Source organism: Anguilla anguilla, chromosome 8, assembly GCF_013347855.1.
Source record: "Anguilla anguilla isolate fAngAng1 chromosome 8, fAngAng1.pri, whole genome shotgun sequence".
Lineage (NCBI taxonomy): Eukaryota > Metazoa > Chordata > Actinopteri > Anguilliformes > Anguillidae > Anguilla > Anguilla anguilla.
In genome coordinates this window covers 54,246,292-54,273,421 of record NC_049208.1, presented here as the reverse complement: position 1 = coordinate 54,273,421, position 27,130 = coordinate 54,246,292, and the positions used below count along the sequence as shown (strand labels likewise).

The following is a 27,130-nucleotide window of genomic DNA, read 5'->3' as shown; positions in this document are numbered from 1 at the left end:
CTAAAACACATTGAATACCAGCAATCAACTGATTCCACCATCAACCAACCAGGAGTGCCTTTATCTGTATAAACAAACGATGAACCTCTCCACACTCGTCCCCTGACATACCCTTATGAAGAAATGATGAACCTCTTCACTTACCCTGTGATGTGCCCTTAATACGTTTTTCTAATTCTCTGATCTTCCTGTCCTTCTCCTCCAGCTCAGTCTTGTGCCTGGCCTCCAGCTCTCGAACTCTGACTGATTCTGGCTCCTTGAACATCTCACAGCTGAGGAAACCTCCTCCATTCTGCTTCACCATCTGCTCTATTTTCTCCATTAGTTCAGTAACCTGGGTGTAATTAGTCTCATCTGTGTTGTGAAACGTGTAACACCTTCCACTACACATTTGCAGAATGTGGGTATAAGACAGGTCAAAGACAGTTCTTTTACTCTCCTGTGTGGCCAGTACCATCGAGTACATGAAGGCCTCAGGGCTGAAAGAGTGCAGGATTCTCTCGAATCTTTTTTCCCCCTCAGATGTAAGGTTGCCGTTCTCCAGCACCAGCAGGAATGCATGAGGACCTGGGGCAGACAGTGTAATACATCTCTCTATCTGATTGAGTAATTTCCCTTCAGGGAGCTTGGGGTCCAGTAAGTCTGGAGTGTTGATCAGAGCCACAGGCCTCCTATTCACCAGACCTCGTGCTCTCTCACACTGATCTTTCACTGAAAGCACCTCTGCCCCCAGGATGATGTTCCCCACTTTACTCTTCAGTTCTTCAGACTTCCCCAGCAGCACAACCCTCAGCTCAGACACTGCAAAATGGGACAAAATGTTTACTATAATACAAAGTCAAGGAAAAGCACTTTAAAATAAAAAAGTTAACTTTTTAGACCTTTGTATATGTTTTTCCAGTTCATAGAAATAAATAGTTTTTTTTTTTTTCAGGGGTATCAACGTACTGTAAGGACGCTCAAAGTCAGGACTGGTTCTTCCCCGCGAAGCCTGTGTGTTCACATCTCCTGGAAATAGCACAGTGAGTCATTACTTAATGCAGAATGAGGCACAAGAGAAAATGTGGAACCCACATACGGTATTGTGTAAAACTCCAAATGTAAAATAATAAAAAATAAATAAATCTCTCCATCAAAACAAATAGCATCAGGATGCTATAATTTGCTTATCAGAATAACATTGTATTTAAACTTCTCTGATATATACTGTATGCTACACTGGTCTTTGGTCACATAATAAAAACAAGTATTATTATTAGTATTAATATTTTTCTTATTATTATTTTCTCCATTTAATTTAACTAAATTTGAATTCATAACATAACATAATGTCAAGAACAGGCCTAAGCTTGAAGAGAATAAGCATCTTAAGTCTCATAGCTTTTATCTTTCATACCAGGAATCAATTTGGTTGCTCTTTTTTGAACATTTTCCCGATCAGATTCTTTATATATTTCTGGTAGTATGGTCCCCAGAACTGCACACAATACTCCAAGTGTGGTCTAACAAATGTATTGTATAAGATAAGTAGAACTTCCTTGGTTTTATACACAGTACCTTTGGCTATATATCCACATTCATGTTTTGTTCCTCCCAGAAAGTAATCTTGCCCAATTTTTTTATTTCCCACATGCAGAACTTTACAATTGGCTATATTGAATTTCATTTGCCAGGTTTCTGCCCACTTCTGCATTTTGTTTAAATATTCTTGGATTACTTTAGTAGATTCCAAACTATTAGCTGGGTCTCCCCGTTTTATATCATCTTAAAATTTTACTAATGTACTTTATATGTCCCTGTCAAGGTCATTGATATAAATGAGGAAGAGTAGTGGTCCCAGCATTGATCCTTGTGGGACTTCACTTCCCACAGTTCCCTGCTTAGATAATATCCCTCCTACAACTCTTTGTGTTCTACCCTGTTGCCAGTTCTGAATCCACTCTGAAATATGTCCTCTAATTCTATCATTTTGCTAATACAACTCTCATGTGGTACCTTATCGAATGCTTTTTGGAAATTTAAGTATATAATATCATAAGTCTTGTTACAGTCAAAACCCTTTGTAGCTTCTTCAAAGAAAGGCAGGTTTGTCATGCATGACATTCCCTTGCGAAAACATTGCTGGTTATTCCTTAGGATGTTTCTATTTTCAAGAAACACTTCTCACTTGTCTCTAATGATATATTCCAGTATTTTACATGGGATGCAATAGTTTCCTGGATCAGTACAGTCCCCTTTTCTATATATATTGGTATTATATTACCTAGCTTCCAGTCCCCTGGTATTTCTCCACTTTTTAAAAACTGTCTCAAATTACCTGCAAGTGGTTTAAAGATGATCTCACCTAACTCTTTGAGTACCCTTGGGAATACGCCATGTGGGCCTACTGCCTTACTTCTAATAGTAACCTCTTCTCTAGTAAAGCTCTCAACAAAGTAACTATTTAAAGCATCAGAAATATCTTTATTCTTATAAAGCAATGATCCTTCTTTACTGTTGATACACCTGACATCCTCCTGACATTCTCCTTCACTTTAATTTTCCTACTACAGTATTGAAAGAGACTTTTAGCATTACTTTTTGCATCATGTAAAGAGCCTCTTAGCTTCCTGTAGTTTTTTTCTAACCTTAGCACACATACTACAATATTTAGCCTTATTACTCTCAGTGCGGTAGTTTTTAGATATCTTTCAGACTGTTTTTTTCTCTCAAACTCTCCTATATGTCTTTGTTCGTCCACCGGGGAGAACTCTTCTTCAACTTACTTTTCCCTCAAGAGTAACACTTTTGAACCTGACACACTTTTCATTCACAGTCTTGCAATCAAGAAGTTGCACCCAGTCAATATTACTTAAATTTGCTTGCATCATGTTAAAATTGGCATGTCTAAAATGTTCAATTCTGGCCATAGATGAGGCCTTGTTAATTTGCCAAAATATATCAAAACTAACTCTAGAATGATCACTTGTCCAAAGTGGCTCAATTACCTCTATGCTACAAATTATGTCAGGAGCACCACATAGCACCAGATCCAGAATTTATTTCCCTGTTGTGGGCTGATTGACATACTGTTCCAAAAAGGTCATTTATAACATCTAAAAATTCTGCCGCACTTTTTTTTGTCCTGTCGGCAATTCCCAGTTAATAGCAGGGTAATTGAAGTCACCCATAATAATAGTCTCACTCCCTGATAAGCTTGTTTTATGGTTCCAAAGAGCACTGAATTCACACTGCCGTCTGAAGCGTGAGGTCAGTAATACACGCCTAGTGTAAGGTCCTTTTCATGGTCCTTATTGTACCTTATCAAACCTTGTTTTGTAGTTGTTCCAATGATCATGATATGCACTTCCGTATGTCACTTTGAATAAAAGCGTCTGCTAAATAAATGTAATGTAATGTAATGTTCCCCTATGAGCTTAAATCAAATATCCTCACTAGGCTTGAACTGGTAAATTTACAGAATTAAATTTACCCCTCTATATTATATTCATCCCCATCCTCCTCCCCAAGACATGTCTCTGTAATCCCAGCTATGTCATGGCTCCCACAGTTCCTAGCAACCTCAAGTTCCAATAATGGATTTTTTTATACTTCTAGTATTTAGACAAAGTCATTTCAAATTTTGACTTCTACACCTCCTCCCCTGTTCCCTCACCCCTGGGCATCTCACGCCACCCTTACTAAAATTTAGCTTTAAATGATTTCATTGGTGTTCACACGGTTATAGGTAGCCGCCATCATTTAGCCTCAACTGTCTCCTCACTCAAGAGAACTAATAAACAAATATAAAATGTCCTCTTTCCCTTCCCTCCTTTCCATAATCTACCATATCATCACATAATCAATGAACTACTAAGAAGCAAATACGATAATACTAATACTAAGAAGAAAAAAACAAAACTGTAATATAATAAAGTTCAGACTAAATTTAAAATAAAGTCCCTTTATGCACTTGCTAAAGCAGTAGTCTATACAAAGTATTTGTAAATCCCTTGATTTTGTATCATTTTCTTTGATTGTGAATATATACTAATGTTCAATGTTTGCATTAAACCCACAGAAGAGAGATAACTTAGACACAGTTGTGTCACTACTCACGGGAATCAATCCACCCTGCCATGGCTGGTACTGAAGAATATGTTCTCAAAACATAAAATTCAAAATGGTCCTGTGGGAATGAAAAGAGAATGATGCATTTTTCAAAAACAAGCCTCCAGCTTCAAATCTTACCGCAGGTAATAATTACGTATTTACAAATATACTACTGATGTACATTTTTGACTGTTGCACTTGGCTCACATTTGTTTAATCTACTGTTACGATTACTTTAATTATTGTTCACGATCAGAAAGTATATATATACTTATATATATGTACAGAAAAACAAACAGTAGATAGTAAATGCAGTAGTTATACTTCACAGAATTACATGATTACACTCACGTAGGTAGTATAAAAGAGAATGTACTTACAGATCATTGTACTGATTACACTTTGATTGTTTATATCTGCTTATATAGAGAACGTCTAAAAAAAGGCAAAAATAAAATACTACTAAACTGAGTATTAAAAAACATATAGAGTGAATAAATTTTGCATAAATATGTTTTGGTAATTAAACTGGCCTACTGAAAAAGGCAAAATAAAAGAGTAGATCTCAAAAAATCTCTTGGAAAAAGTTTTCTGCTTCTCCCCCTTCTTCTCTTCTACTTCTTCTTTGTTCCGTTCAAAGTTCACCTTCAATGACCCACCTCTTTCCATCAGATAAGAACATGACTTATCTGAACATGCCAAGAAAAGGGGGGGAGGGGTGGGGGGCACCAGTTACACACACGAACTTTGAGCCACTGCGCGGCAAAACGTTTAATAAATAAGTTCTGTGCGTCAGCCATTATGTTTCCTCAGATCGATTCATATCATTGTGGATGGCCACTAGCCTAGATAAAAATGTCCATTCTGTTTGCAGCATAGGACTTTGATTTCACTAACTAGTCGTTTTCTTTACTACACATTATTGCAAAGTGATCGCTATATTCTGTAGTCGCCCCCACTGAGTCAACGCACAGCAGGCAGCGGGCTGAGAGCTGACCATTCCCGACTATCACTCAGGGAAACTCGCATCGAGGAGGAGGTGCGGGAGCTAGCGAGACACAAGCCTGGTGTGGCAGCTGGATTTCTTTCAAACCCCCGCAACCTATACATCAAAATGAAGCTTAGAACCTGTAGTGTTTAGCTGTATGTGTTAATTTCCTCCATAACAAAACGCAGTCAAAATATTTAAAAACCGACGTTTTACCATGTATGTCAGTCAATATTTATCCGTTTAAGATGTAGCATGCTGTATGTATCAGTCATAGGTCTGGCTATAATGTACACGAAATTCATTCATGGTAGCAGTTGCCACTATTGGAAAATATGAGAACATCAGATGGTTTGCAGTCTATCCAAACTTAGTTCAACAGGAGAAAAAATAAATAAATAAAACAGGCAAAATAGTTCATGTAGGCTATTACTGTTATGCAGGGTACGCGGTAGGCAATTTCATTAACATGTAATTTCATCTATGCAACATATGCAAAGAGAGATGAATAAACAGCCCCCACGAACGCCGGCTATTATGAACGGCAACTTAGACTGCTTGAGCAAAATCAGCAGGTTGCTGGTCAGCAGCTAAGCTGGATTGAATATTTCCCTCATACCTACATAACATTCACAGCGGCGATGGGTGAGCTGAAAATTGGTGGGGCCCAAAACTTTCCTTTAAACTAATCATTAGTAATTTTCCTTTATTATCAAGCGCGCCAACGATCGGACTAATCAAATGGCAAGCTGCCTAACACACAGCGTCTTCATACCGTGTTAGGGAGATTAAATCATAAATTCAATTTATCCGTTTAAAATCCGTTTTAATCACCAAGTAGCTAGTCTACACTTAACAAACAAGATACACCAGTCTGTTATCTACCTTGTTAGCTTTCAGAATAACCAGCAAAAACAAAACCTACACTTCAATTTTGTTTACAATCCACGTATTGCAGATATTTGCCATGAATTCGAGTGCGGAGAAGGAAGTGCACGTATCCACAAATAATGTTGATTAAAAATGCGCACAATTTCGTACTGCAAATGAAAATAAATGTAGGCTATATGGCCTAGGCTACTCGTTAAAACTGCCTATTTGGGGAGAGCTGGCTATATGATAGTATTGCTATTGAGTAGCCTATTTTGTGCATTGGGTATTTTGTTGGTCAGGTGGATATACCCACCATTTTATCAGCAGAATAACATCTCCATCTCAGCTTACTCAGTGGGCAGAATGAGCCATCCGTTCTGCAAAGTTCAACTGAACAGTCCGCTGTTTTTTTTGTAGTGCAAAGTGGATGTGCTCTGGGGATACGGACCTTGGCAGAGGGGCAAAGAAGTAAACGTATGCAATCTGCATGATTATAAAGGGCGGGATTACTTGCATACTAGTTCAGTTCAGTCCCGTTTTTTGTTCTGAAGCGCTCACGTAACGTCGTGGTGCTTGACCATGCCCCTGACGAGTCGTGAGCATTCTGGCCATGAACTAGCAGGCGATTCGCTTTCATAATCGCGGGACAGTGCGCCGGCGAGCCGCACTGGACGTGGCAAACGAGCGCACACTTCTCAGGAGGCGGGGTCTCCGGGCGACGTCTGCGCTGACGCTTACGCCCGGATCGCGTTTCCCGCCATTCGGGCTCGTCTGCAAAAGCGTCACAGCTGTGCCTGGCGCGTGCACGCGTGTGTGTGTGGCTGGTGTGTATGAGGACACGCCGCAGTACATACGCCTGTGTGTAAATGGTTCACATACACGTGTGCATGCACGGATGAACACGAACAGAATGAAAGAGACAATTATCTTTTTTATTGAAGCAGTTTACTCAGAACATTTATGCTGTACATTGGACACACTAAACAGCACACAGGTGTAGGCCTAGCACTCATTGTTAAGACCCTGTGTGCAGGTACTGAGCGCATGGTGAGTTTAGGGTTAGGGTTGGGCACGGGTAGGGCTCGTTACGGCTGCAGAGAGATGCACTTCACGCTGCATTCTATACGGCTACGAACAGGCGGGCAGACAGAGGGACGGGCAGGCGGGCAGACAGAGGGACGGGCAGACTGGCAGACGGCGGCTCAGAGATCCTTCAGAGTGTCCATGCCCTGGGGGTTCTCCAGCCAGTGGGGGGGCCAGGAGGCCTTGATGCTGGGGCGGTCCTTCAGCAGGGAGTAGTACTGCCCCAGGCGGGGGTACCTCTCCAGAGACAGCCTGCACAGGGAGACAGCAGCAGGGCCAGGGCCAGCACCAGCCTGCACTCAGTGAGATACACTACAGCAGGGAAACACAGCCTGACCCTCCAGGCCGGCAGCGCTGCTGCTTTTCCCTCTAACCGACGGTTCATTGGCTGATGCAGGTCACCCGACTGGTTAGGGATGTCACCGATTGGCCGGATCCTACTCATCTGGCGAACCAGGTCTAAATCAGCCCCCCCGATTACAACCAGCAGCACTACTAACCTCTGGGGTCATTATGTAAACCCCCCCCCCACCCCACCCCACCCCCCCACTCACCCAAAGCGTACTGCGTAGGCGATGACAGGGAAGACAATGACGTCAGCCAATGAGAAGGACTTCCCGGCCAAGAACGAACCCTCCCCTACCTGGAAAAAGGAAGAAATGCCTGCTCAAAATAGCCCACTTTGTTTTGTTTTTTAGAAATACTATTTCAGTATTAGTGCACATCTCTGATTGGCCCAGACAATCGTAGAGCGTGATGAAGGAGATTTTAGATTTCTGAGGACCGGCCCGATGGATGGAGGCTGCCGGGGACTTCTGGGGTTAATGGGCTAAAATGGGGGTCCCCACACGTGCAGTCTACTTTCCCAGCACAACACGATTACATTACATCACAGGCATTTAGTAGACGGTCTGATCCAGAGCGAATTACACAACTTTTTCATGTAGCATTTACACATTGTAATATCGGTGTGTGTGTGTGTGTGTACAGAACCTTCTGCAACTGTGTGGGTGGGTATGTATTTATGCACATTCTGCAGGTGTGTGTCCCCGTTACAAGTGCGTGTACCTGTCGCCAGTGTGTGCACCTATCGCAGGTGTGTGTACCTGTCACAAGTGTGTGTACCTGTCTCAGGTGAATGGGTACCTGTCTCAGGTGTGTGTTTATCTGTCTCAGGTGTGTGTGTGCGTGTGTACCTGTCTCAGGTGTGTGTTCGTACCTGTCTCAGGAGAGTGTGTACCTGTCTCAGGTGTGTGTACCTGTGTCAGGTGTGCATACCTGTCTCAGGTGTGTTTATCTGTCTCAGGTGAGTGTGTACCTGTCTCAGGTGTGTGTACCTGTGTCAGGTGTGCGTACCTGTCTCAGGTGTGTTTATCTGTCTCAGGTGAGTGTGTACCTGTCTCAGGTGTGTGTACCTGTGTCTGGTGTGCATACCTGTCTCAGGTGTGTGTACCTGTCTCAGGTGAATGGGTACCTGTCTCAGGTGTGTGTACCTGTCACAGGTGTGTGTTTATCTGTCTCAGGTGTGTGTGTGCGTGTGTACCTGTCTCAGGAGAGTGTGTACCTGTCTCAGGTGTGTGTACCTGTGTCAGGTGTGCGTACCTGTTGCAGACATTGTTCCCACAGCTTCAGTTCTGTAGTCAGAGCCTCTTTGTTCCTCTGCACTGCAGAATCATGCCTCTCTGCCTCAGGAACACGCCATGTGTAGTAGATGACATCACCTGCAGGATAAAGATGGCATCTTTTTCATCATCCATCCATCCATCCACCTACAGGTGAGGGGTGGGTGTTAAAGGTGAAGGGGGCATTACAGATGGGGGGTTTTACAGGTGAAGGGGGAGTGTTACACGTGGGGGGGTGTTACAGGTGAAGGGGGAGTGTTACAGGTGGGGGGGGCGTTACAGGTGAAGGGGGAGTGTTACAGGTGGGGGGGGCGTTACAGGTGAAGGGGAAGTGTTACAAGTGGGGGGGGCGTTACAGGTGAAGGGGGAGTGTTACAGGTGGGGGGGGCGTTACAGGTGAAGGGGAAGTGTTACAGGTGGGGGGGGGCGTTCCAGGTGAAGGGGGAGTGTTACAGGTGGGGGGGGGGCGTTACAGGTGAAGGGGGAGTGTTACAGGTGGGGGGGGGGTGGGGGTGTGCTGCTGGGGGGGTGGGGGTGTGCTTACTGAGTTTCTGCAGGAGAGTCTGGGCCTCAAACATGCGCTGGTACATCCGAGCCTGCTCCTCCGCACCGCCCAACAGCAGCGGCGTTCCCTGTGATCGGAACTGGCTCTGCAACCAACCGGAATGCTTAAGGTTCAACAACCGGCCAATATTCACCCAAAGCATGTTTACTGAACACTTTACAATATTTAATGACCGTATTTACGCAGCTGTCACCAGTATGTGTTCTGAATGCTGTTCTAATTGGGTGCAGTCCTGCGTGTGTCCTTTAGGGGGCAGCACACGCACGCTCTTAAAAGGCGCACCATCCATTCTTTCTGTGGACAGCGTCTCTTTAGTAACACTGAGCCCCACCTGCCGAAATTTCCATGGTAACAGGAGTGAAACCTGAACCCAAAAATTGTGTCACTGTCAAAATTACGGACTGAACGGCATTTATGATGATATTTAAATACTCCATTTGACTCATTATTGAGAGTTACATGGGGTGAAAACTTTTGGCAGGCACTCCACACGGGCGTGTAATAGCCTACCAGTAAAACCGGCTCTCTGTCCGGTAAAAAAAGGTCGCAAGTACCTTACCTCCAGGTACAGGCACGCAGCGTAAGACTCGTTCACTACGTTGTTTCCGTGCTTGAAGGCGGGCAGCTAAAGGAATAAATTAAAAAAACACGGGTAAGCATGACACAGCAGTTTATAAAATCAAAAAAACAACAAAAAAACTGGAACGGTGAACAGCAGTCCCCAAGTGCAACCCAGCCAAAGATAACATGGAAACGTTAACTTTAAGTCAATAGAGAACCGTTTTTGCCCGTCTAAGTGCAACCCTCGAGGAGCATGCTCGTCCGGTCCTGAGACCGAACAATCATTACGTGATATTAATACCGTCGTGAATACTAAAGAATCACGCGAGCGTTAAGCAAAACACCTTGTTAGCAAGTTATAAAACTGACTAACAAGTCCAATCGTCAAGGGAACTTCCGAACAAGTGTCACCTAGGCTACTGTACAAACAGACCTATGCAACAGCTCTGTGGAATAACACTAGTTTGATACATTTTTAAAAATGCATTTTTAACCAAATTGACTTATTGCCACGTTTGAATTTTCAGCACGGCATTTTACTCACCGCCCACAGCAGTACGAACAAATTATTCAAATATAAATTGTTTAGCGAGTGAGCAAAATAGCTCACTTATGACAAGGCTGGAGATGCTGCAATGACTGTCATTCAAACCAGAGTACGAGTTCCCTTTGCATAATTTCTCTCGTTGCACCGAAAGACTGAACAGTGGACTGGCGATGCTTCTGCAGAAAGTTATGTGGGAAGCCATACTAAAACACGCTCCGCACCGTCCGCCATTTAAACACAAGATGTGTGCAGCACTTCAGCTAGCCGTTAGCGCTTCGCTACCTGTCCCCGCGGGTTGATGTCCATGACTTCTTTGGACTTGTGCTCCTGCTTCTCGAAGGAGAGAAGTTTGCCGTTGTATCCTTGCAAACCCTTCTCTTCCAGGGCGATCATAACGCGCCAGCACGGGGGCGAGCCGGAGCCCCAGTACAGGGTAATGTTTTTCGCCATGGCTGAACTCTGAATGCGAATTTCGGTCAAACGGAGGTCGCTGAGAGCTCTGCACAGATATTCTGCGTGTTAATGTGGAGCTTGAGTTTTAATGTTTACCTCCGAACAAGATCTAGCGGCTCCCACGCACTCACACACCCGCTCCCTAAAGCAGAGGAAGCAACCTGCTTACGTCACCAGCGTGAGGAATTCGTGCGCAGTTGCTCTCAGATGATCTCGGATTGCTACTTTAATGAACGTCTTGAAATACGACGCTGGAGTTGTAACGATGTAATGTGCTTCTAAAAGTGAGATACGGCTCAAGAGAGAAATTTAACAATGGTGGTAATGTGAAAATAAAAATAAGAAATTATGTTCACTTCACATGTCTTTTTTAGGCTGTACTATCAGATACCGAAGTGTCACGCATTTTGTTTTCTCCTCAAAATCTAATAGTCTCAACATTGCATCACGTGCGTGAGAGAGAACAGGAACCAATGAACATCTGCCATGGTGTGAATTAAATATCACGGCAACGTATGCATATAAAACTCCAAATTGTCTATATTAGCAAATACAGTAATAAAAGCCTATTGAAAAATGGACATATTGCATGGCAATTTGGCCTCAAAATTGAAAGATCTCCGACTTTTGACACTTCAAACCTTCTATGTAATCCATTACAAGATAATATATTTTAAAAAATGAACATTTCGATTAGAATTTCTCCCCAAATTTGAAAGGTCCCAAAGTTTTGGCACTTGTTCGTAGCAGATAGGCTCCTGTTCAATGTTCAACCCAGTTTCTGTGGAATTTTACTGTAATATGAATTTTTAAATTTTTCATAATTTTAAATTCGCTTGTATTCGAATAAATGGGATTATTCAAAAATGCTACAGTAAAATTCCACAGATACTGGGTAGGACGTAGAACAGGACCCCTTCTGCCCGGACCAAGTATAAAAAGTTTGAGACCTTTCACATTTGGGGCATTTGACACCTTCCTCTCTAGTGACATCTCCTGGTCAATACATATGCGTGTAATAAGTCTTCACTGCCGTGATAAATTGAAATTAATTTGACTCTTGACTGTAGAATTATGTTGTTGAATATTAATGATATTGTCGTGCATTCTCAAAGCACCCTCCAACGTGCTCTATTCATAAAACGTGTTGTGCACATTAAACACATTGTCATAATGATGATAAGATGTCAATAATCATTATTAAAGTGAAATGAAAATGTGTTGTCATAGATTTTACCTGGAGTGTGTTCCATCTTAATCTAACTTCTTATTCTCCCTTCGCATGGTCATACATATACCACCTGATTATATGCTTATAGAAAATGTACTTTTTACTACAAATTTTACTCCATTTACAAAGTATATCCCTCAAGTCACGTTTATATATTTGTGACCTTCTCAGACACCTGTGCCAAGCCTCTTGTCTTCCTCTTGTACCAAAGATTGTTTCAGGTGAAACTTGGTGGTATGCCCAGATCGCTATCGTTATCGACTCCCTCAGCTCATCCACATTCTTTCTTCCTCCTCGAAGGTTGTTCCTTCTCAGTACCTTTCCATTTTGCACATTTAGTTACATGCATAGTTTTGTTATAAACACATAAACATACATTTTCATGTCGCTGAACACAGTAAGAAACCTTGTTTTCTATCACAGTGGTAAAACAAAAGTAAACAGCTCCCCGTGTGTTCGAGCTCAAACTTTGACTCGCTGTACGTGTTACGTTTTTGTCGCCATTTTGGCTCATTTTCATGAAGAGTGACAGCCAGTTCCGGAGTTGTCTGTGGCTATTATTTAAAATAAATCTGAGGCTACCATGTGATATAAACCACGCAGTCTATAAGTGGCGCTGAGCCACATTTCATTAGGCCGTAGGTGTCGTGTCTCATGGTTTGGCTGAAATATCCAATATGGCTCCCGCGTTTGGTCGCGGTAATAAACGGTGTTGCTGACTGTAAGCGTTCTCTGTAGTGTCCTGGGTGGGGCTGTCTGACCCCCCCCAGGGTTTATCAGTTTATCTCATGCGTGTCTCAGCGCGGTGAAGTCACATCAAACTGGCATCTGCCCAGAGCACAGAGCCACTGCGTGCTCCGCATGCCCGACGATGAAGACCGTCCTCCTCATCATCATTATCATCATCATCTGTCCTGAGACAACATCATCACTTTGCCCCCCCTGTGATATCAGTTATCGTAAATTCGGAAGAATGCGGAGAAGTTTCAGAAATGACATATAAGACACTACGGGCCTGTTTCTCAGACGCAAATCTAGCTTAGTCCTGGACTAAACTCAGTTTTGTATTGAGAATCTTGGCTCAAAGTTGAAATTAGTCTAAGAATGGGCTTAATCTGTGTCCTCATATTGCATATTTAGGGGTTATTGCGTGTGCCTGGTCTCACAAAACGCTGTTTGTGTGTTTTGGCACTGGCTGCCGTACCCGATAAAGGACATAAACTTTGCCCTTCAGCATTTACAGGCACAATTTGGCATTGAATTCTGCATGTAAGGTTGGGTTGTTCTAAATCCCCACACACAACTCTTAATAAACATCTCTCTGATCGCACCTCTTCACCTCTAATAAACATCATCATTCACACCTTCACTCCTTTCTCTGTTCTTATATGCTGTAAATGACATTACATTAAATTACTTTTACATTACAGTACATTACAGTGCATTTATTTGGCAGATACTTTTATTCAAAGCAACGTACAATAAGTGCATACCAAAGGTTATTGGAAAAACTACAAAACACGGGTCCAATAATGTACGATACTCATTTTGTAACGGTTACTCATAGCCATGAACACATTAAGTTCAGTTCACACAGTAAACATTACTCTGACCTAACCTATGCCAAGTCAGACTAGGAGGCATGACAAGCTACAACATCAAGATAATGATACATAGCACAATATGAGTGCTGGTTGGAGGTACATGTAAAATGAAAAGTGACACAGGAGGTACATGTGTAGCATGAAAGGGGAGGATTTAAGTGATAAAAATGATCTCAGATTGGGAGTGCCCCGCAGAGTGGTGATAGTTAGTCCAGTTCTCGATTCACACCTCTTCCCTCCTAATAAACTTTTCTGAAAACACTTTATCGCTTCTAGTGACCTTGTCCTGTCACAGCTGTGGGCGGTTACCGTGAGAGAGGAGCTTCTGCTCAAAAGAATCAAGTTTCAATCCTGTTCATTCCAGGTACGAGGGGCACGTAATTTAAAGCCGGTTTTTCCGAGGTCCGTGCGGGCTCGAGGTCTGTGGAGCGTTCGGCCGTCCCGATAGCGTGTGTGGTGGCTTCCGGCATTCCAGACCAAGAGAGATGACAGATAAGGGGAGCTTCATAAACAAACAAAAAAAACCGTGCTGATTTCTCCTTGTGGAAAGAGAGGGCCAAACTACGTTTTTTTAATATAAAATGCAGCGATGATGTGAGCCGTAGTTGTGGGCAGTTATAAAGCTAAGAGCTGTATGCTAGGCAGCATCTAAAGTCTCCAGGGTAGAAGCAGCTGCATGCCTAAGAACAAGGGCAGAAATAAACAGACTCCACTAACCTCTTCCAGGTGAATGTGGGAAACCAGGCTTTGTCTCTGAATAAGTACCCAGGTTTCTTCCTCGAATTTTTAAGAAGGCTGCACAATACGGGTTTTAAAAATGAGATTCTCATCTGCCCATATGCCCACCAATTTTAGTGGGGGGGGTCTCTATCAAATTTAAGAGTATGAATTTGGAGGTTGTCATAGTCAGTTTTCCCTTGTTAATGAAAGTGTTCGCTTGTCACCATAATAAAAATTCATGAATCAACCCCTGAATATTTTTTTGATGGAAAGATAATCAGTGAACAGCTTGTAAAGATGAGTCTGTCCATTCTCCTCTCTCAGTTACGAGGCGTATTTGGTCACAAAACTGATGTTTTTTTGTTTATCGCACCGTTCTCTGTGAACTCCAGACTCTCAGGAGGGCAGAGATTTCTGAGATGCAGGAACCGCCATGTCTGGCGCCAACAATCATGCCTCGGTCGAAGCCGCTTAGGTCACGCATCGTCCCCATCTTAACGTTTGATCGAACAAACAGCTAAACCTCTCCACTGTGTCTTCATGCTTTATATGCTGGTTTGCTGCCACATGATTGGCTGTTCAGAGGGGCAGGCTATTTGCAATAACGAGCAGGCGTACCTAATAAAGTGGCCACACCGACTGCTTTACGGGGCTGTTCTGGAACTAAGAGAATGTTGGTATCGCTGTATCTGCTGCGTAATGAAATGCTGTCTAGTGCCGAATAAAATCTGATGAAAGTGCTGGTCATTGATGCATTGTGCTGTATATATTTTTTTATTACAGCACAGTGTCCAGAGATATGACAAGAACATCCCATAATCTCTTTCAGTTTATCGAGATAAGCTGGTTTTACAGCCGACGCAGTTGAGCATGGCAAGCATTTTCCCTCAGTGTAAATCACACTCTGCTCTTTTCCTCCCAAACAGCAGAGCCTGGGTGTGCATATTTAACACTAGCTAAGATTGCAGAAGGCCTCAGCGATGGTTAAGTGTGATGGACAGATCAAGGATAGCGGCTAGCATTTAGTGCCTCTGTTCAGAGATGAAAAAACATTCACTTTAATTACCAACAGCAGTGTGCTGTTTGGTGGATATGTGTCAGAGGCTGGATGTTTACAAAGAAAGAGTGAATAATCTCCAAAACAGGAATGTATTTTCACATGTGTTCCAGTGTCAGGCTGCTCATTCTGCTGTTCCAGTGTCAGGCTGCTCATTCTGCTGTTCCAATGGCAGGCTGCTCATTCTGCTGTTCCAGTGTCAGGCTGCTCATTCTGCTGTTCTAGTGTCAGGCTGCCCATTCTGCTGTTCCAGTATCAGGCTGCTCATTCTGCTGTTCCAGTGGCAGGCTGCTCATTCCGCTGTTCCAGTGGTAGGCTGCTCATTCTTCTGTTCTAGCGTCAGGCTGCTCATTCTGCTGTTCTAGTCCTGGGCTGCTCATTCTGCTGTTCCAGTGTGTGGAGGGGCCCCACAGCCTGCTATCACAGCCATGGATGACAGTGCTCTGGTTGGGGAGCCAAGATGGATGACAGTGTTCCAGGTAGTGAGCCAAGATGGATGGCTGTGTTCCAGCTCCACTGTCCCTAGAGTCCTGGGCCTGATGCTTGGCTGTGTGAAACTGCACCCCAGCCCAGACTGCCAGCACACACCAGCCCAACCACAGTGCTGTCCCATGCAAGTCAGCTGCACATCTACCATCTATGTAGCTTGAAATATTTTTTTTTGTAAGAACTGAAGTTTCAGTAGGTATACCCCCAGATGTGCTTGGTCACTGTCATGGTTATTAACTTTATATTCAGTGCCATTTCTGTGGCTCACTGATAAGCTATCAATCTTTATGACCCGCCCACATTCCACTGATCACAGGTAGTACTCGTTAAGATCAAATAAGCGATAATGTGTGTGTGTGTGTGAGAGAGAGGGAGGGTGTGTGGAGGGGGGGTCCAGGGTGCTAAAGGTCAGTATAAATGCAGTAGCCTCCCCCTGACAGTGACAGTGTCACACACACACACACACACACTCACACACACTCGGCCACTCACCTGTGAGAGGACAAGCCGCGCAGATGAAGCTGAAGCTGCCGAACCCGGGCCTGGACGGCCGGATCCCGTCCCACCAGCAGCTGGAGAAGATGGAGCTGGAGGAGGCCGGGGACCGGCCCAAATGGGACAACAAGGCCCAGTACATGCTCACCTGCGTGGGCTTCTGCGTGGGCCTGGGAAACGTCTGGCGCTTCCCTTACCTGTGCCAGAGCCACGGCGGAGGTAGGTCGGCCTCTCTCACCTGCGCCAGGGGTAACAACCGCAGGAGCTCTCCTGAGTTCTGTACCTGCGAGACGTGAGTTCTCTCCTGAGTTCTGTACCTGTGTGATTCCCGGGCTGGGGGCAAATTCACCAGGATCTCTGCAGTTCACTTCCAAAAGTGAGCAACGTAACATTTTATTCATGAGTGTTCGGCTTGTGTAACTTCTCATGTCCTCCCGTTGCCGTGGATACGGAGAATGCAGATTCTGGTGTCTTCCTCTTTGGTGGATTAGCTCTGGTGTTGAGGATAGGATGCTTACATTTCAGCTCTTCTCCAGCAAGCGTGTAGCATTAAAACCTTTTACAGTATGATGGTGCGGTGGTGGTGACGGTGCGGCAGCCGTTTTATGACTGTGTTTCTGACCTCTTCAGACAGCATTCCAGCTGCTTTGCACATGGTTTACAGAGGAAAACATTTTAGAGATGTGTTTGAAACTCCCCAAAATTCACGTTTCTGTTGCACAAAATGCATTACAGTATTGTAAAAAAGTACACCAAGGTGTCCGCATCGATAAATAGCTCTGCACCTTAAAGGTCAGACAAGGAAACTTGATGAAATACATTTAAAGTGTGTGAAGAATGACCACAGAGGGCGCCAAAGGTATTTAGCAGACACTCTTATCCAGAGCGACCTACACAACTGTTTGCATAGCATTTACATTGCATCCATTCATACTGCTGGATATATACTGTAGCAATGCAGGTTAAGTACCTTGCTCACAGGGTACAACAGCAGTGTCCTGCCTGGGAATCGAGCCTGACACCTATAACTCCTTACTCATTATACTACACTGCCGCCCCAAACTCATCATCATGTTGCTGATCAGTTTGTGCACATTGATCTACAGTTAGTCTCTTCCTTTACCATTGGCCACTGTGACCGAAATGACTGAGAGCAGACAGAGCTCTGAGACTAGAGACTAGTACAGAACCGATCAGCACTGTGTCTAATCAAGTTTGGTTGAGCCGTAATTCCCTGGTCCTTCCCTGTGATCCTAGGTGCTTTCATGATCCCGTTCCTGATCCTGCTGGTCTTGGAGGGAATGCCACTCTTGTACCTGGAGTTTGCGATTGGCCAACGTCTGAGGAAGGGGAGTGTTGGGGTGTGGACCTCCATACACCCCTATCTAGTCGGTGTAGGTCAGTACACCACTTTTAGAAGTATTTCACAATTGTTACATTTTATCATACACATATTGTGTACATATGCAATGAACATACACTTTTGTATTGCATCCTACTGGACTAAGTGCGTATTGCACCCTACTGGATCGAGAGTGTATTGCAGCCTACTGGATCGAAAGTGTATTGCATATTCATATTCTAGGCCTGCCGTCACAACCCAGCAATGCAATTAACGTTAAAACAAGGCTGAACTCAAGAAAATGCACAGAACTTTACAGAGTGGGGACGAGAGCTGAAAGTAGGGAAATGGATACATCATAGTTAATGTACACACATTGTTGACATATTTACTATGAAATATCGAAACTGAGGCTGTGTAATTGGCAGGAATTGCGTCCATGCTGGTGTCCTTCTTGGTGGGCCTGTACTACAACACCATCATGGCCTGGGTCATGTGGTACTTCTTCAACTCCTTCCAGGAACCTCTGCCATGGAGCCAGTGTCCCATCAATGCAAACAGGACTGGTATGTCAGTCATTCGATCAATTAATCAATCAACCGTTCAATTAGACAGTCAGTGCTTCTGCAGACTGAGGTTTCATTAAAATTTTGGCAGAAAGCGCAGGTCATGCACTTATTTCAGTACAAACAGCCAGGATTTTTTTTCCAACTGGCAGCAGATAAGCTCGTTTTACAGGTATACAAGGTGTAGTAGGTTTGGGGTTTTAGTGCAAGTGTCGCCCCCTGCAGGCCTGGTGGCGGAATGCGGCCGCAGCTCCCCGGTGGATTACTTTTGGTACAGGGAGACGCTCAACACCTCAACGGCCATCGAGGATTCGGGCGGCCTGCAGTGGTGGATGGTCCTGTGTCTGGCGTGCGCCTGGACCGTGCTGTACGTCTGCTGTATCCGAGGAATAGAGACCACCGGCAAGGTACGCCCTCTAGTGATGGCCTCTAGTGGCCCCACCTCAGTGACTCCACCCTCTCCTCTCTCTGTGACTCCACCCCCTCCTCTCTTTGTGACTCCACCCACTCCTCTCTCTCCAGGCAGTGTACATCACGTCCACCCTGCCATACTTGGTGCTCACCATCTTCCTGGTCAGAGGATTGACGCTCAAAGGTTCTGTGGATGGAATTAAGTTTCTCTTCACCCCAGATGTGAGTAAACTGACCTTAATCACATATTTATCAAGACTGACTTCATTATGACCCATAAGACCAGGCACTACTGTATTCATTGTAAAATATTTTTTGCAGACAGTTCCCATGTCCTGCCCCAACGCATGTAACACAAGAAAGCGAAGTATAAACATGAATACTACAATTGCATTGACAAACATGTGCCTGGTTTTTATCTTATTTACCCGATCCGGATAGACTAGCAAATGTTCACAAGTGAAAACAATCTTAAAGTTGTAGCCAAACCAAATCACAATGAAATGCTTCTGAAGATAAATAATAAGCTCTTGCTCTCTTCCTACTGTAACAGTTTTAATGCAGTACTTACAGGTAAATACTGCCACCCAGGGTTCAGGTATGAGCAACAAAATGTATTATATAATGGAACACGTGTGTGTGTGCATGTGTGTGCTCCTTGTAGCTGGCAGAGCTTGCAAACCCGTCCACCTGGCTGGACGCAGGTGCTCAGGTGTTCTACTCATTCTCCCTGGCTTTTGGAGGCCTCATCTCCTTCTCCAGCTACAACTCAGTGTAGTAAGTAACCATGACTACAGAGTATAACAGTGCAGTATGTAACCACGACTACAGAGTATTCCACTGCAGTAAGTAACCATGACTACAGAGTATAACAGTGCAGTATGTAACCATGACTACAGAGTATAACAGTGCAGTAAGTAACCATGACTACAGAGTATTCCACTGCAGTAAGTAACCATGACTACAGAGTATTCCACTGCAGTATGGGACCATGACCACTGAGTATTCCAGCGTAGTTAGTGACTGTGACTGTTGGGTATTCCAGTGTAGTTAGTGACTGTGACGGTTAATATTCCAGTGTAGCAAGACACCGCGACACATGTATTTTCTTGTTCTAATGAATTATTAATAATTATTTCAATGATTCAAAAAAAGGTCTGTTAACGGTATCCCCCCATTATCCCCCCAGTAACAACTGTGAGCAGGACGCTGTGATTATTTCAGTCATTAATGGCTTCACCTCAATCTACGCTGCCACTGTCATCTACTCCATCATCGGCTTCCGCGCCACAGAGCGGCTGGACGCCTGTGTTGACGGGTACGAGTGTGTGTGCCTCTAGCTCTAGTTATCCTGGGTGAAAGTGTGCGTGTGTGTGCGCCTCTAGTTATCCTGGGTGAAAGTGTGTGTGTGTGTGTGCCTCTAGTTATCCTGGGTGAAAGTGTGTGTGTGTGTGCGCCTCTAGTTATCCTGGGTGAAAGTGTGTGTGTGCCTCTAGTTAACCTGGGTGAAAGTGTGTGTGTGTGTGTGCCTCTAGTTAACCTGGGTGAAAGTGTGTGTGTGTGTGCGCCTCTAGTTATCCTGGGTGAAAGTGTGTGTGTGTGTGCCTCTAGTTAACCTGGGTAAGAATGTGTGTGCCTTTAGTTATCGTGGGTGAAAATGTGTATACCTTTAGTTATCTTGGGTAAAAGTGTGTGTGCCTTTAGTTATGGGTGGGGGTCTCCCAATGTTTACTGGTTTTTCCCTTTCTCTAGAAACATCCTGGCTCTGATGAACACTTTTGACCTTGCTGAAGGCAACGTCACCGAGAGTAACTATGCAGAAGTTCTTCAGAGCCTCAACAGCACGTCTCCTGAGATCATTCAGGGGCTGAGTCTGAAGACCTGCGATCTGAACACCTTCCTCAGCGAGGTCTGTCCTAACACTTTGAACTCAACACAGCTCCTACCTGAACTAATACAGTCACTCAACACAGCTTGTATATACACTAACACTCTAAACTCAACACAGCTCCTACCTGAACTAATACAGTCACTCAACACAGCTTGTATATACACTAACACTCTAAACTCAACACAGCCACTCAACACAGCTTGTATATACACTAACACTCTAAACTCAACACAGCCACTCAACACAGCTTAGCATGCCTTTGTGTTCATGTAGAGTGCATTAGCTTAGCGTGCCTTCATGCTCATTTAAAGTGCATTAGTTTAGCGTACCTTCGTGCTCATATAAAGTGCATTAGCTTAGCATACCTTCATGCTCATATAAAGTGCATTAGCTTAGCGTACCTTTGTGCTCATATAAAGTGCATTAGCTTAGCGTACCTTTGTGCTCATGTAAAGTGCATTAGCTTAGCGTACCTTCTTGCTCATGTAAAGTGCATTAGCTTAGCGTACCTTTGTGCTCATGCAAACTGCATTAGCTTAGCGTACCTTTGTGCTCATGTAAAGTGCATTAGCTTAGCGTACCTTTGTGCTCATGTAAAGTGCATTAGCTTAGCGTACCTTTGTGCTCATGTAAAGTGCATTAGCTTAGCGTACCTTTGTGCTCATGTAAAGTGCATTAGCTTAGCGTACCTTTGTGCTCATGTAAAGTGCATTAGCTTAGCGTGCCTTCGTGCTCATGTAAAGTGCATTAGCTTAGCGTGTGCTTCTGTCCCACAGGGTGTAGAGGGGACTGGTCTGGCCTTCATCGTGTTCACAGAGGCTATCACTAAGATGCCCGTGTCTCCCCTCTGGTCTATACTGTTCTTCATCATGCTGTTTTGCCTGGGGCTGTCCTCCATGTTCGGGAATATGGAGGGGGTGTTAGTGCCCCTGCAGGACCTCAAACTTCTTCCAAAAAAGTGGCCCAAAGAAGCCATCACTGGTGAGTGAAGAAAATAAAAGGGCCATGTCTGTACAAGCTTCATCAATCCCCACCATACACTCATCCCCGTCACACTCACCCCCACCACATTCATCCCTAACACACACTCATCCCCACTATGCTTATCCCCACCAGAATCATTTGTAACACATACTCATCCCAAATACACACTCACCCCCACCATACACTCATCTCCAACACACACTCATCCCCACCACACTCATGTCCACTCTTTGATGCACAAAGGAGTCCCTCAAACACTTGCTAATTTCTACCACGTTCTGTGTACATTGTTGTGGTAATAGAACCTGTGCATATTGGTGGTAATGGAACCTGTATACATCGGTGTGGTGATGGACCCTGTGTATTTTGATGAGCTAATGGAACCTGTGTGTATTGGTGAGCTAATAGAACCTGTGCATATTAGTGGTAATGGAACCTGTGTATATTGGCGGTAATGGAATCTGTGTCTGTTTTTCAGGTTCCATATGTCTATTCTCCTTCATCTTTGCGCTGATCTTTGTACAAGGATCAGGTAACTACTGGCTGGCCCTGTTTGACAACTTTGCTGGCTCCATCCCCCTGCTTATCATTGCCTTCTGCGAGATGGTGGGCGTGGTTTACCTGTATGGGATAGACAGGTAAGTCCCCAATGCTATCTGCAACCAGTGCGTGATTGTTACTGAGCCAACATTGTTAACATGATCAAACCTGCATGATATGACCTGCTAGAGCAGGCACCTTGGTGCTGATTCCACTTCCTGTGTGAATATATACATATCCTGTGATAAACCCGAACCCTGTAGACCACAGTCCGTCAGCCCAAACACTAAGGGGTAAAGGGCTGTGGAAGGTGACCCCCTTCGTGCTGATTCCGCTCTCTGCTCTCTTCAGGTTTAACAGGGATATCGAGTTCATGATCGGGCACAAGCCCAACATCTTCTGGCAGGCCACCTGGAGGGTGATCAGCCCCCTCATCATGCTGGTCATCTTCCTCTTCTACTTCGTCACCAAAGTCAGCGCAGAGCTCACCTACAACGTGTGGGACCCCAACTTCGTACGTACCGTTGCTAAGCAGCCGCGTTTGTCCCGAGGCGACACGCGATGATGTCACAAAGCGCACATGATATCTCAAAATTCGTTTTGGCTGTGCATCTGTCTTTCTACACTTGTGTGTCATCGTGTTGTGGAGGGTTAGCTTGGGGCTGAACTGATCCCTGTGTGTCAAACGGTTGCCGCGGAGAAGCTTATCATGGGTTTGATCGTTGTTTCTTTCGCGGTTCTGGCCGCAGGAGAACTTCCCCACTCTGGAGACGCTGACCTACCCGAGCTGGGTCTACACCATCATCTTCCTCCTGGCCGGGGTGCCGAGCATCCTGATCCCGCTGGCGGCGCTGTACAAGTTCATCAGGGCGCGCTGCGGCGGGCGACAGGAGGAGGAGGTCTCCGTCAGCACCATCTCCGCTGCGGTGTGGGCAAAGGGCCTCTGAAGGGCCCCGGGAGGCCCCGGGGTCATCGAGAGGCCCCTGAGCGGATGGGCCTCGCAGATGTTGCCATGACAACACCGCTGTCCAGACGTGGGTGAAATACGCATTGGTTTTGGATTCGAATGCTTCTCTACGCTCGACTGATCATGTCTGGTGTATTGGAACCAATGGAATACTCTCAATGAAAGAGCAAACCCCGCCTTCTGGTCATATTGGCAGGCTCGGTTAAACCAGGCAAGATCAACAGAGCACAGAAAAGCATTTGAATTCAAAACAAATATGTATTTGAACCAGGTCTGCTGCTGTCGGTGCGCCAAACCTCCAACAGAGCAAGAGAACTTCATTTTCTGGCAAATAACCACAAGATTCACGCAGTATAATTAATATTTATTACGGGGATAATGTCACATTAACGTTTTTGACAACAACACAGTCTATAAAAAGTTGTTTACTGAGTAAATGATAATAATTGTTATCACTTTCCCCCTAGACTTAAAATTTTTTTTTTAGTTGTATGTGCTTTGCTCTGAAGTGTTTCGTCATGTATTGATATTTATCGCGTTTATCGTGTGCCAGTATTTCTGTAATTATGTATAAATTGTAATTAGATGGACTGTATTGAAAAAAAAAACACAAAATATGGGTGAATTTGTTTTGTATTAAAGTGCTTACGATATATGCAGCCATTTTCTTCGTCTTCATTTGAAAGGAAATGTTCTCAGTGCTGCACTCTGAAAGCGTAAACATTAAAGGGCACAATTCAAAGGGCAGTGCCGGCTGTGGGCTTTCTGCAACGTTAGGAGTTATCAGCAAGGTTGGAAAATAACAGGCTATAAACCCATAAAGTCCAGACTTATAAAATCCAGATGAGAGTTTGTTTCCTCCAAAGTGTAACTATTAATAATTTTCTTCTCAACGAACCACCTTGTTCCTGAAAGGAACAAGAAGGAAGTTGTTCCAGATCAGTTGAAGCAGAAAAGGGTTTTTTTTCTTTCTTTCTGTGAATCCTTAAACCTGGATCCACCTCAGATAAAGCCAAAATAAAAGACCCAATTTATGATGAGCATGCATTTTTAAGTGCCTCATTAAGCAGTGCTAGATTGCTTCCAGATATGAGTCGAGCACACGTGTCTGGCCTCGTGGTGGAAAGCTACCATTCCTGGTGTAGCATGTTGCAGATACACGCATGGTACCATTCCTGGTGTAGCATGTTGCAGATACACACATGGTACCATTCCTGGTGTAGCATGTTGCAGAACACACGCATGGTACCATTCCTGGTGTAGCATGTTGCAGATACACGCATGGTACCATTCCTTGTGTAGCATGTTGCAGATACACGCATGGTACCATTCCTGGTGTAGCATGTTGCAGATACACGCATGGTACCATTCCTGGTGTAGCATGTTGCAGAACACACGCATGGCACATCTATTTGATCAGATGGATTTGGTGAATTGTGGTAAAAACAGAGGTCAAAGGTCAAAGGTCAAAGCTGAGTCTCCCCGGGCCTCTTGTCTCTGTAAGATCGGGTCTCAAGGTCCCAGGCAGTAATCTAATCGCGGCAGCGCACCGCGGCTGTGTTCACTGAATACTGCCGTGGTTATGAGTGTAACATTACAAACTATGGGACGAACCTGTTAGCATTCAGGGACAGCCGCATCGGTGTCTGTACTGTAATGTCACCTGCACACCATCACTGACACTGCAGGTGAGAGGAAGAAAGGAAACTAGAATCAGTGGCGTTACACAGATGCCAGTGGAGATACACAGATGCCAGTGGAGATACACAGACTCCAGTGGAGATACACAGACTCCAGTGGAGATACACAGACTCCAGTGGAGATACACAGACTCCAGTGGCGATACACAGACTCCAGTGGAGATACACAGACTCCAGTGGAGATACACAGATCCCTGTGACTCCACCCTCTCCTCAGTGACTACACCCTACTTGCCCTGTTTTCCCTCGTTTTTGGATTTTGCATTTTTGTTTTCTTGTGAATTTTTGAGGTTTTTGTTGTTTGTAATTTTCGCCCTGCGAAGCTCTTTGTTCCGTGTTTTAATTTATTAAAGTCTTGTTTTCCCCATTTTTGGACTTTCGGTTTTTTTCTCTGCGTTTGGGTCCATTCCCGCACCCACCCTGACACAGGTTGCTGGTCAGCAGCTAAGCTGGATTGAATATTTCCCTCATACCTACATAACGTTCACAGCGGCGACAGGTGAGCTGAAAATTCGTGGGGCCCAAAACTTTCCTTTAAACTAATCATTAGTAATTTTCCTTTATTATCAAGCGTGCCAACGATAGGACTAATCAAATGGCAAGTAACCTAACACACAGCGTCTTCATACCATGTTAGGGAGATTAAATCATAAATTCAATTTATCCGTTTAAAATCCGTTTTAATCACCAAGTAATAAACAAGATACACCAGTCTGTTATCTACCGTGTTAGCTTTCAGAATAACAAGCAAAAACAAAACCTACACTTCAATTTTGTTTACAATCTACGCATTGCAGATATTTGCCATGAATTCGAGTGCGGAGAAAGAAGTGCATGTATCCACAAATAATGTTGATTAAAAATGTGCACAATTTCGTACTGCAAATCAAAATAAATGTAGGCTATAAGGCCTAGGCTACTCGCTAAAACTGCCTATATGGGGAGAGCTGGCTATATATGATAGTATTGAGTAGCCTATTTTGAGCATTAATTGCATTGATACTCAAGGAAAATCAGGGGAAGATTCCGCCACTGCTTAGTGATTAAAACGGATTTTTCTAAATCGCATTTATCATTTAAACTCCCTAACACAATGCGAAGAAGCTGTGTGTCCCTTTCCAATTGCTTCAGATCGTTTGCATTGTTAATCACTGAAAATTAATTAAAACAGTTCGAGATCAATGATTAGTTTAAAGGAAAATTTTGCGCATCACCAATTTTCAGCTCACCAGTCGCCGCTGGTTTTATTTTGTTTCAATTCGACAGTTTAAGAAAGATGGATAAAGGAGGAAGAAAGGGAGGACAAAAGAGGAGGATGACCGATTCTTTTCGTGGGTAAAAAAATTCTCAGCATTAATTACACTCAGTAAACTTGAAATATTTTATGTAAAAGCTAGTACCAATAGTATACATTCTTTTTAAAACATTGTTTTCCTTAATTACAATTATGTGCACAATACATTAAAGATACAACTATTTTGAGCTGAGATATTCATTGGTTTGTACCTTTTTTCACCCACCTCCCAGCGGATCTCAGGGTCCAGACAGTTCATAAAAATTAGTTTAGTTAAAAATTAAAAAAAAATAGAGAGATGAAAAGTACAGTATGAGGATGTGGAAATATATTTCATAATTAATTATATGACAATATGAAATCAATGTGATGCTTTGAAGGTACAACAATTGCACTGTCAATCAATATTAGGTTAGAAAATACAGCATTTGCCTGATTTAACGTGACTTCTGGTATAAACCACGCCCATTTCCTGTCTTCTATCCGAATACAGATACAGATAAAGATAATTTTGTTGGTTGAACAGATACAGATACAGATAATGAGGTCTCTGCATGCCCCTAATATATATGTGTGTGTGTGTGTGTGTGTGTATGTATTTATGTATGTATATATAACCACAGTAAAGGCCCCCCTGTTGTTAAATGAGATATTGCTGCTGGGGGCTTTGCATACTGGAGCTAATAATCACATAGTGGAGCAATATGGGACAGCAAATTATAATTTAGAGTTTGTATGGTACCATAAATTAGGTGTGCTGTCAAAATAATAGCCTTAAAATCTCATCTGCGCAGAATTTCTACACTTACAGAAGGTTATTGTGCTGTGCTGTAGTGTGATGTACTGTGCATACCGTGTGTATTTGTGTACACAGATTACAATATTTATAGCTCTGTAGTTCTCTATTTAAAAACCATTACCGGTTAACCCTAATAGTCTCAGAACCAGTAAGTGTAAACTAAAAATTCTGACCCCTTTCTCTCTTTCTCCTCCATAGTTTCTCACTCCCTTCTTCATCTCATTCCTTTTTTTCCCTCTTGTTTACAGTTTTCTTC

At 43.8% G+C, this 27,130-nt stretch overlaps 6 protein-coding genes across 9 annotated transcripts in view; 1 reads left to right on the top strand and 5 right to left on the bottom strand.

The window, feature by feature from the left end:
- LOC118233355 (GTPase IMAP family member 8-like) overlaps positions 1–6,338 on the bottom strand; it is a 55,719-nt gene extending 49,381 nt beyond the window's left edge. Inside the window, exons 1-2 of one of the 3 annotated variants that reach the window (XM_035428992.1) lie at positions 6,267–6,338; positions 4,099–4,168 (exon numbers count right to left, since the gene is read on the bottom strand). In XM_035428992.1, the coding sequence (XP_035284883.1) occupies positions 4,099–4,168; positions 6,267–6,269 (73 nt within the window). In that variant the 5' untranslated portion in view covers positions 6,270–6,338. Of the gene's footprint in view, positions 1–4,098; positions 4,169–4,472; positions 4,586–6,266 lie in introns of those variants that run through there. The other 2 variants (XM_035428995.1, XM_035428993.1) reach the window with 2 other exon arrangements.
- The window catches only part of LOC118233357 (GTPase IMAP family member 8-like), a 105,393-nt gene that overhangs the window by 1,702 nt on the left and 76,561 nt on the right, over positions 1–27,130 (bottom strand). The gene's annotated exons all lie outside the window — the stretch shown is intronic.
- Positions 1–27,130, bottom strand: part of LOC118233356 (GTPase IMAP family member 8-like) — a 121,007-nt gene that overhangs the window by 34,638 nt on the left and 59,239 nt on the right. The window lies entirely within an intron of this gene.
- LOC118233360 (stress response protein NST1-like) overlaps positions 1–27,130 on the bottom strand; it is a 105,334-nt gene that overhangs the window by 19,376 nt on the left and 58,828 nt on the right. The window contains exons 1-2 of one of the 2 annotated variants that reach the window (XM_035429004.1): positions 949–1,002; positions 145–801 (exon numbers count right to left, since the gene is read on the bottom strand). The exons of the other annotated variant lie outside the window; for it this stretch is intronic. Coding sequence (XP_035284895.1) covers positions 145–801; position 949 — 658 coding nt within the window. The 5' untranslated portion in view covers positions 950–1,002. Of the gene's footprint in view, positions 1–144; positions 802–948; positions 1,003–27,130 lie in introns of those variants that run through there. 2 annotated transcript variants of the gene reach the window in all.
- Positions 6,872–10,942, bottom strand: LOC118233364 (glutathione S-transferase A-like). Its single transcript, XM_035429010.1, has 6 exons — positions 10,614–10,942; positions 9,783–9,848; positions 9,203–9,308; positions 8,639–8,757; positions 7,591–7,679; positions 6,872–7,288 (listed from the first exon to the last, which is right to left on the bottom strand). The coding sequence occupies exons 1-6, from the start codon at positions 10,779–10,781 to the stop codon at positions 7,156–7,158; spliced, it is 681 nt and encodes a 226-aa protein (XP_035284901.1). The 5' UTR covers positions 10,782–10,942; the 3' UTR covers positions 6,872–7,155.
- Positions 16,326–23,740, top strand: LOC118233361 (sodium-dependent neutral amino acid transporter B(0)AT1-like). Its single transcript, XM_035429005.1, has 12 exons — positions 16,326–16,599; positions 17,638–17,778; positions 18,151–18,288; positions 18,514–18,695; positions 18,811–18,921; positions 19,364–19,476; positions 19,889–20,017; positions 20,452–20,608; positions 21,367–21,571; positions 22,053–22,212; positions 22,466–22,628; positions 22,864–23,740. The coding sequence occupies exons 1-12, from the start codon at positions 16,401–16,403 to the stop codon at positions 23,059–23,061; spliced, it is 1,896 nt and encodes a 631-aa protein (XP_035284896.1). The 5' UTR covers positions 16,326–16,400; the 3' UTR covers positions 23,062–23,740.

Bases quoted from the DNA above. Each gene is read 5' to 3' on its own strand.
- LOC118233364 (XM_035429010.1), bottom strand. From the start codon at position 10,781: ATGGCGAAAAACATTACCCTGTACTGGGGCTCCGGCTCGCCCCCGTGC. The intron at 9,849-10,613 runs GTAGCGAAGCGC...TTATTCCTTTAG, and splicing joins ACATCAACCCGCGGGGACAG to CTGCCCGCCTTCAAGCACGG. The intron at 7,680-8,638 runs GTACGCACACCT...TCCTTTTTCCAG, and splicing joins GGGAACAATGTCTGCAACAG to GTAGGGGAGGGTTCGTTCTT.
- LOC118233361 (XM_035429005.1), top strand. From the start codon at position 16,401: ATGAAGCTGAAGCTGCCGAACCCGGGCCTGGACGGCCGGATCCCGTCC. The intron at 17,779-18,150 runs GTCAGTACACCA...TGTAATTGGCAG, and splicing joins CCCCTATCTAGTCGGTGTAG to GAATTGCGTCCATGCTGGTG. The intron at 18,922-19,363 runs GTGAGTAAACTG...TGCTCCTTGTAG, and splicing joins AGTTTCTCTTCACCCCAGAT to CTGGCAGAGCTTGCAAACCC.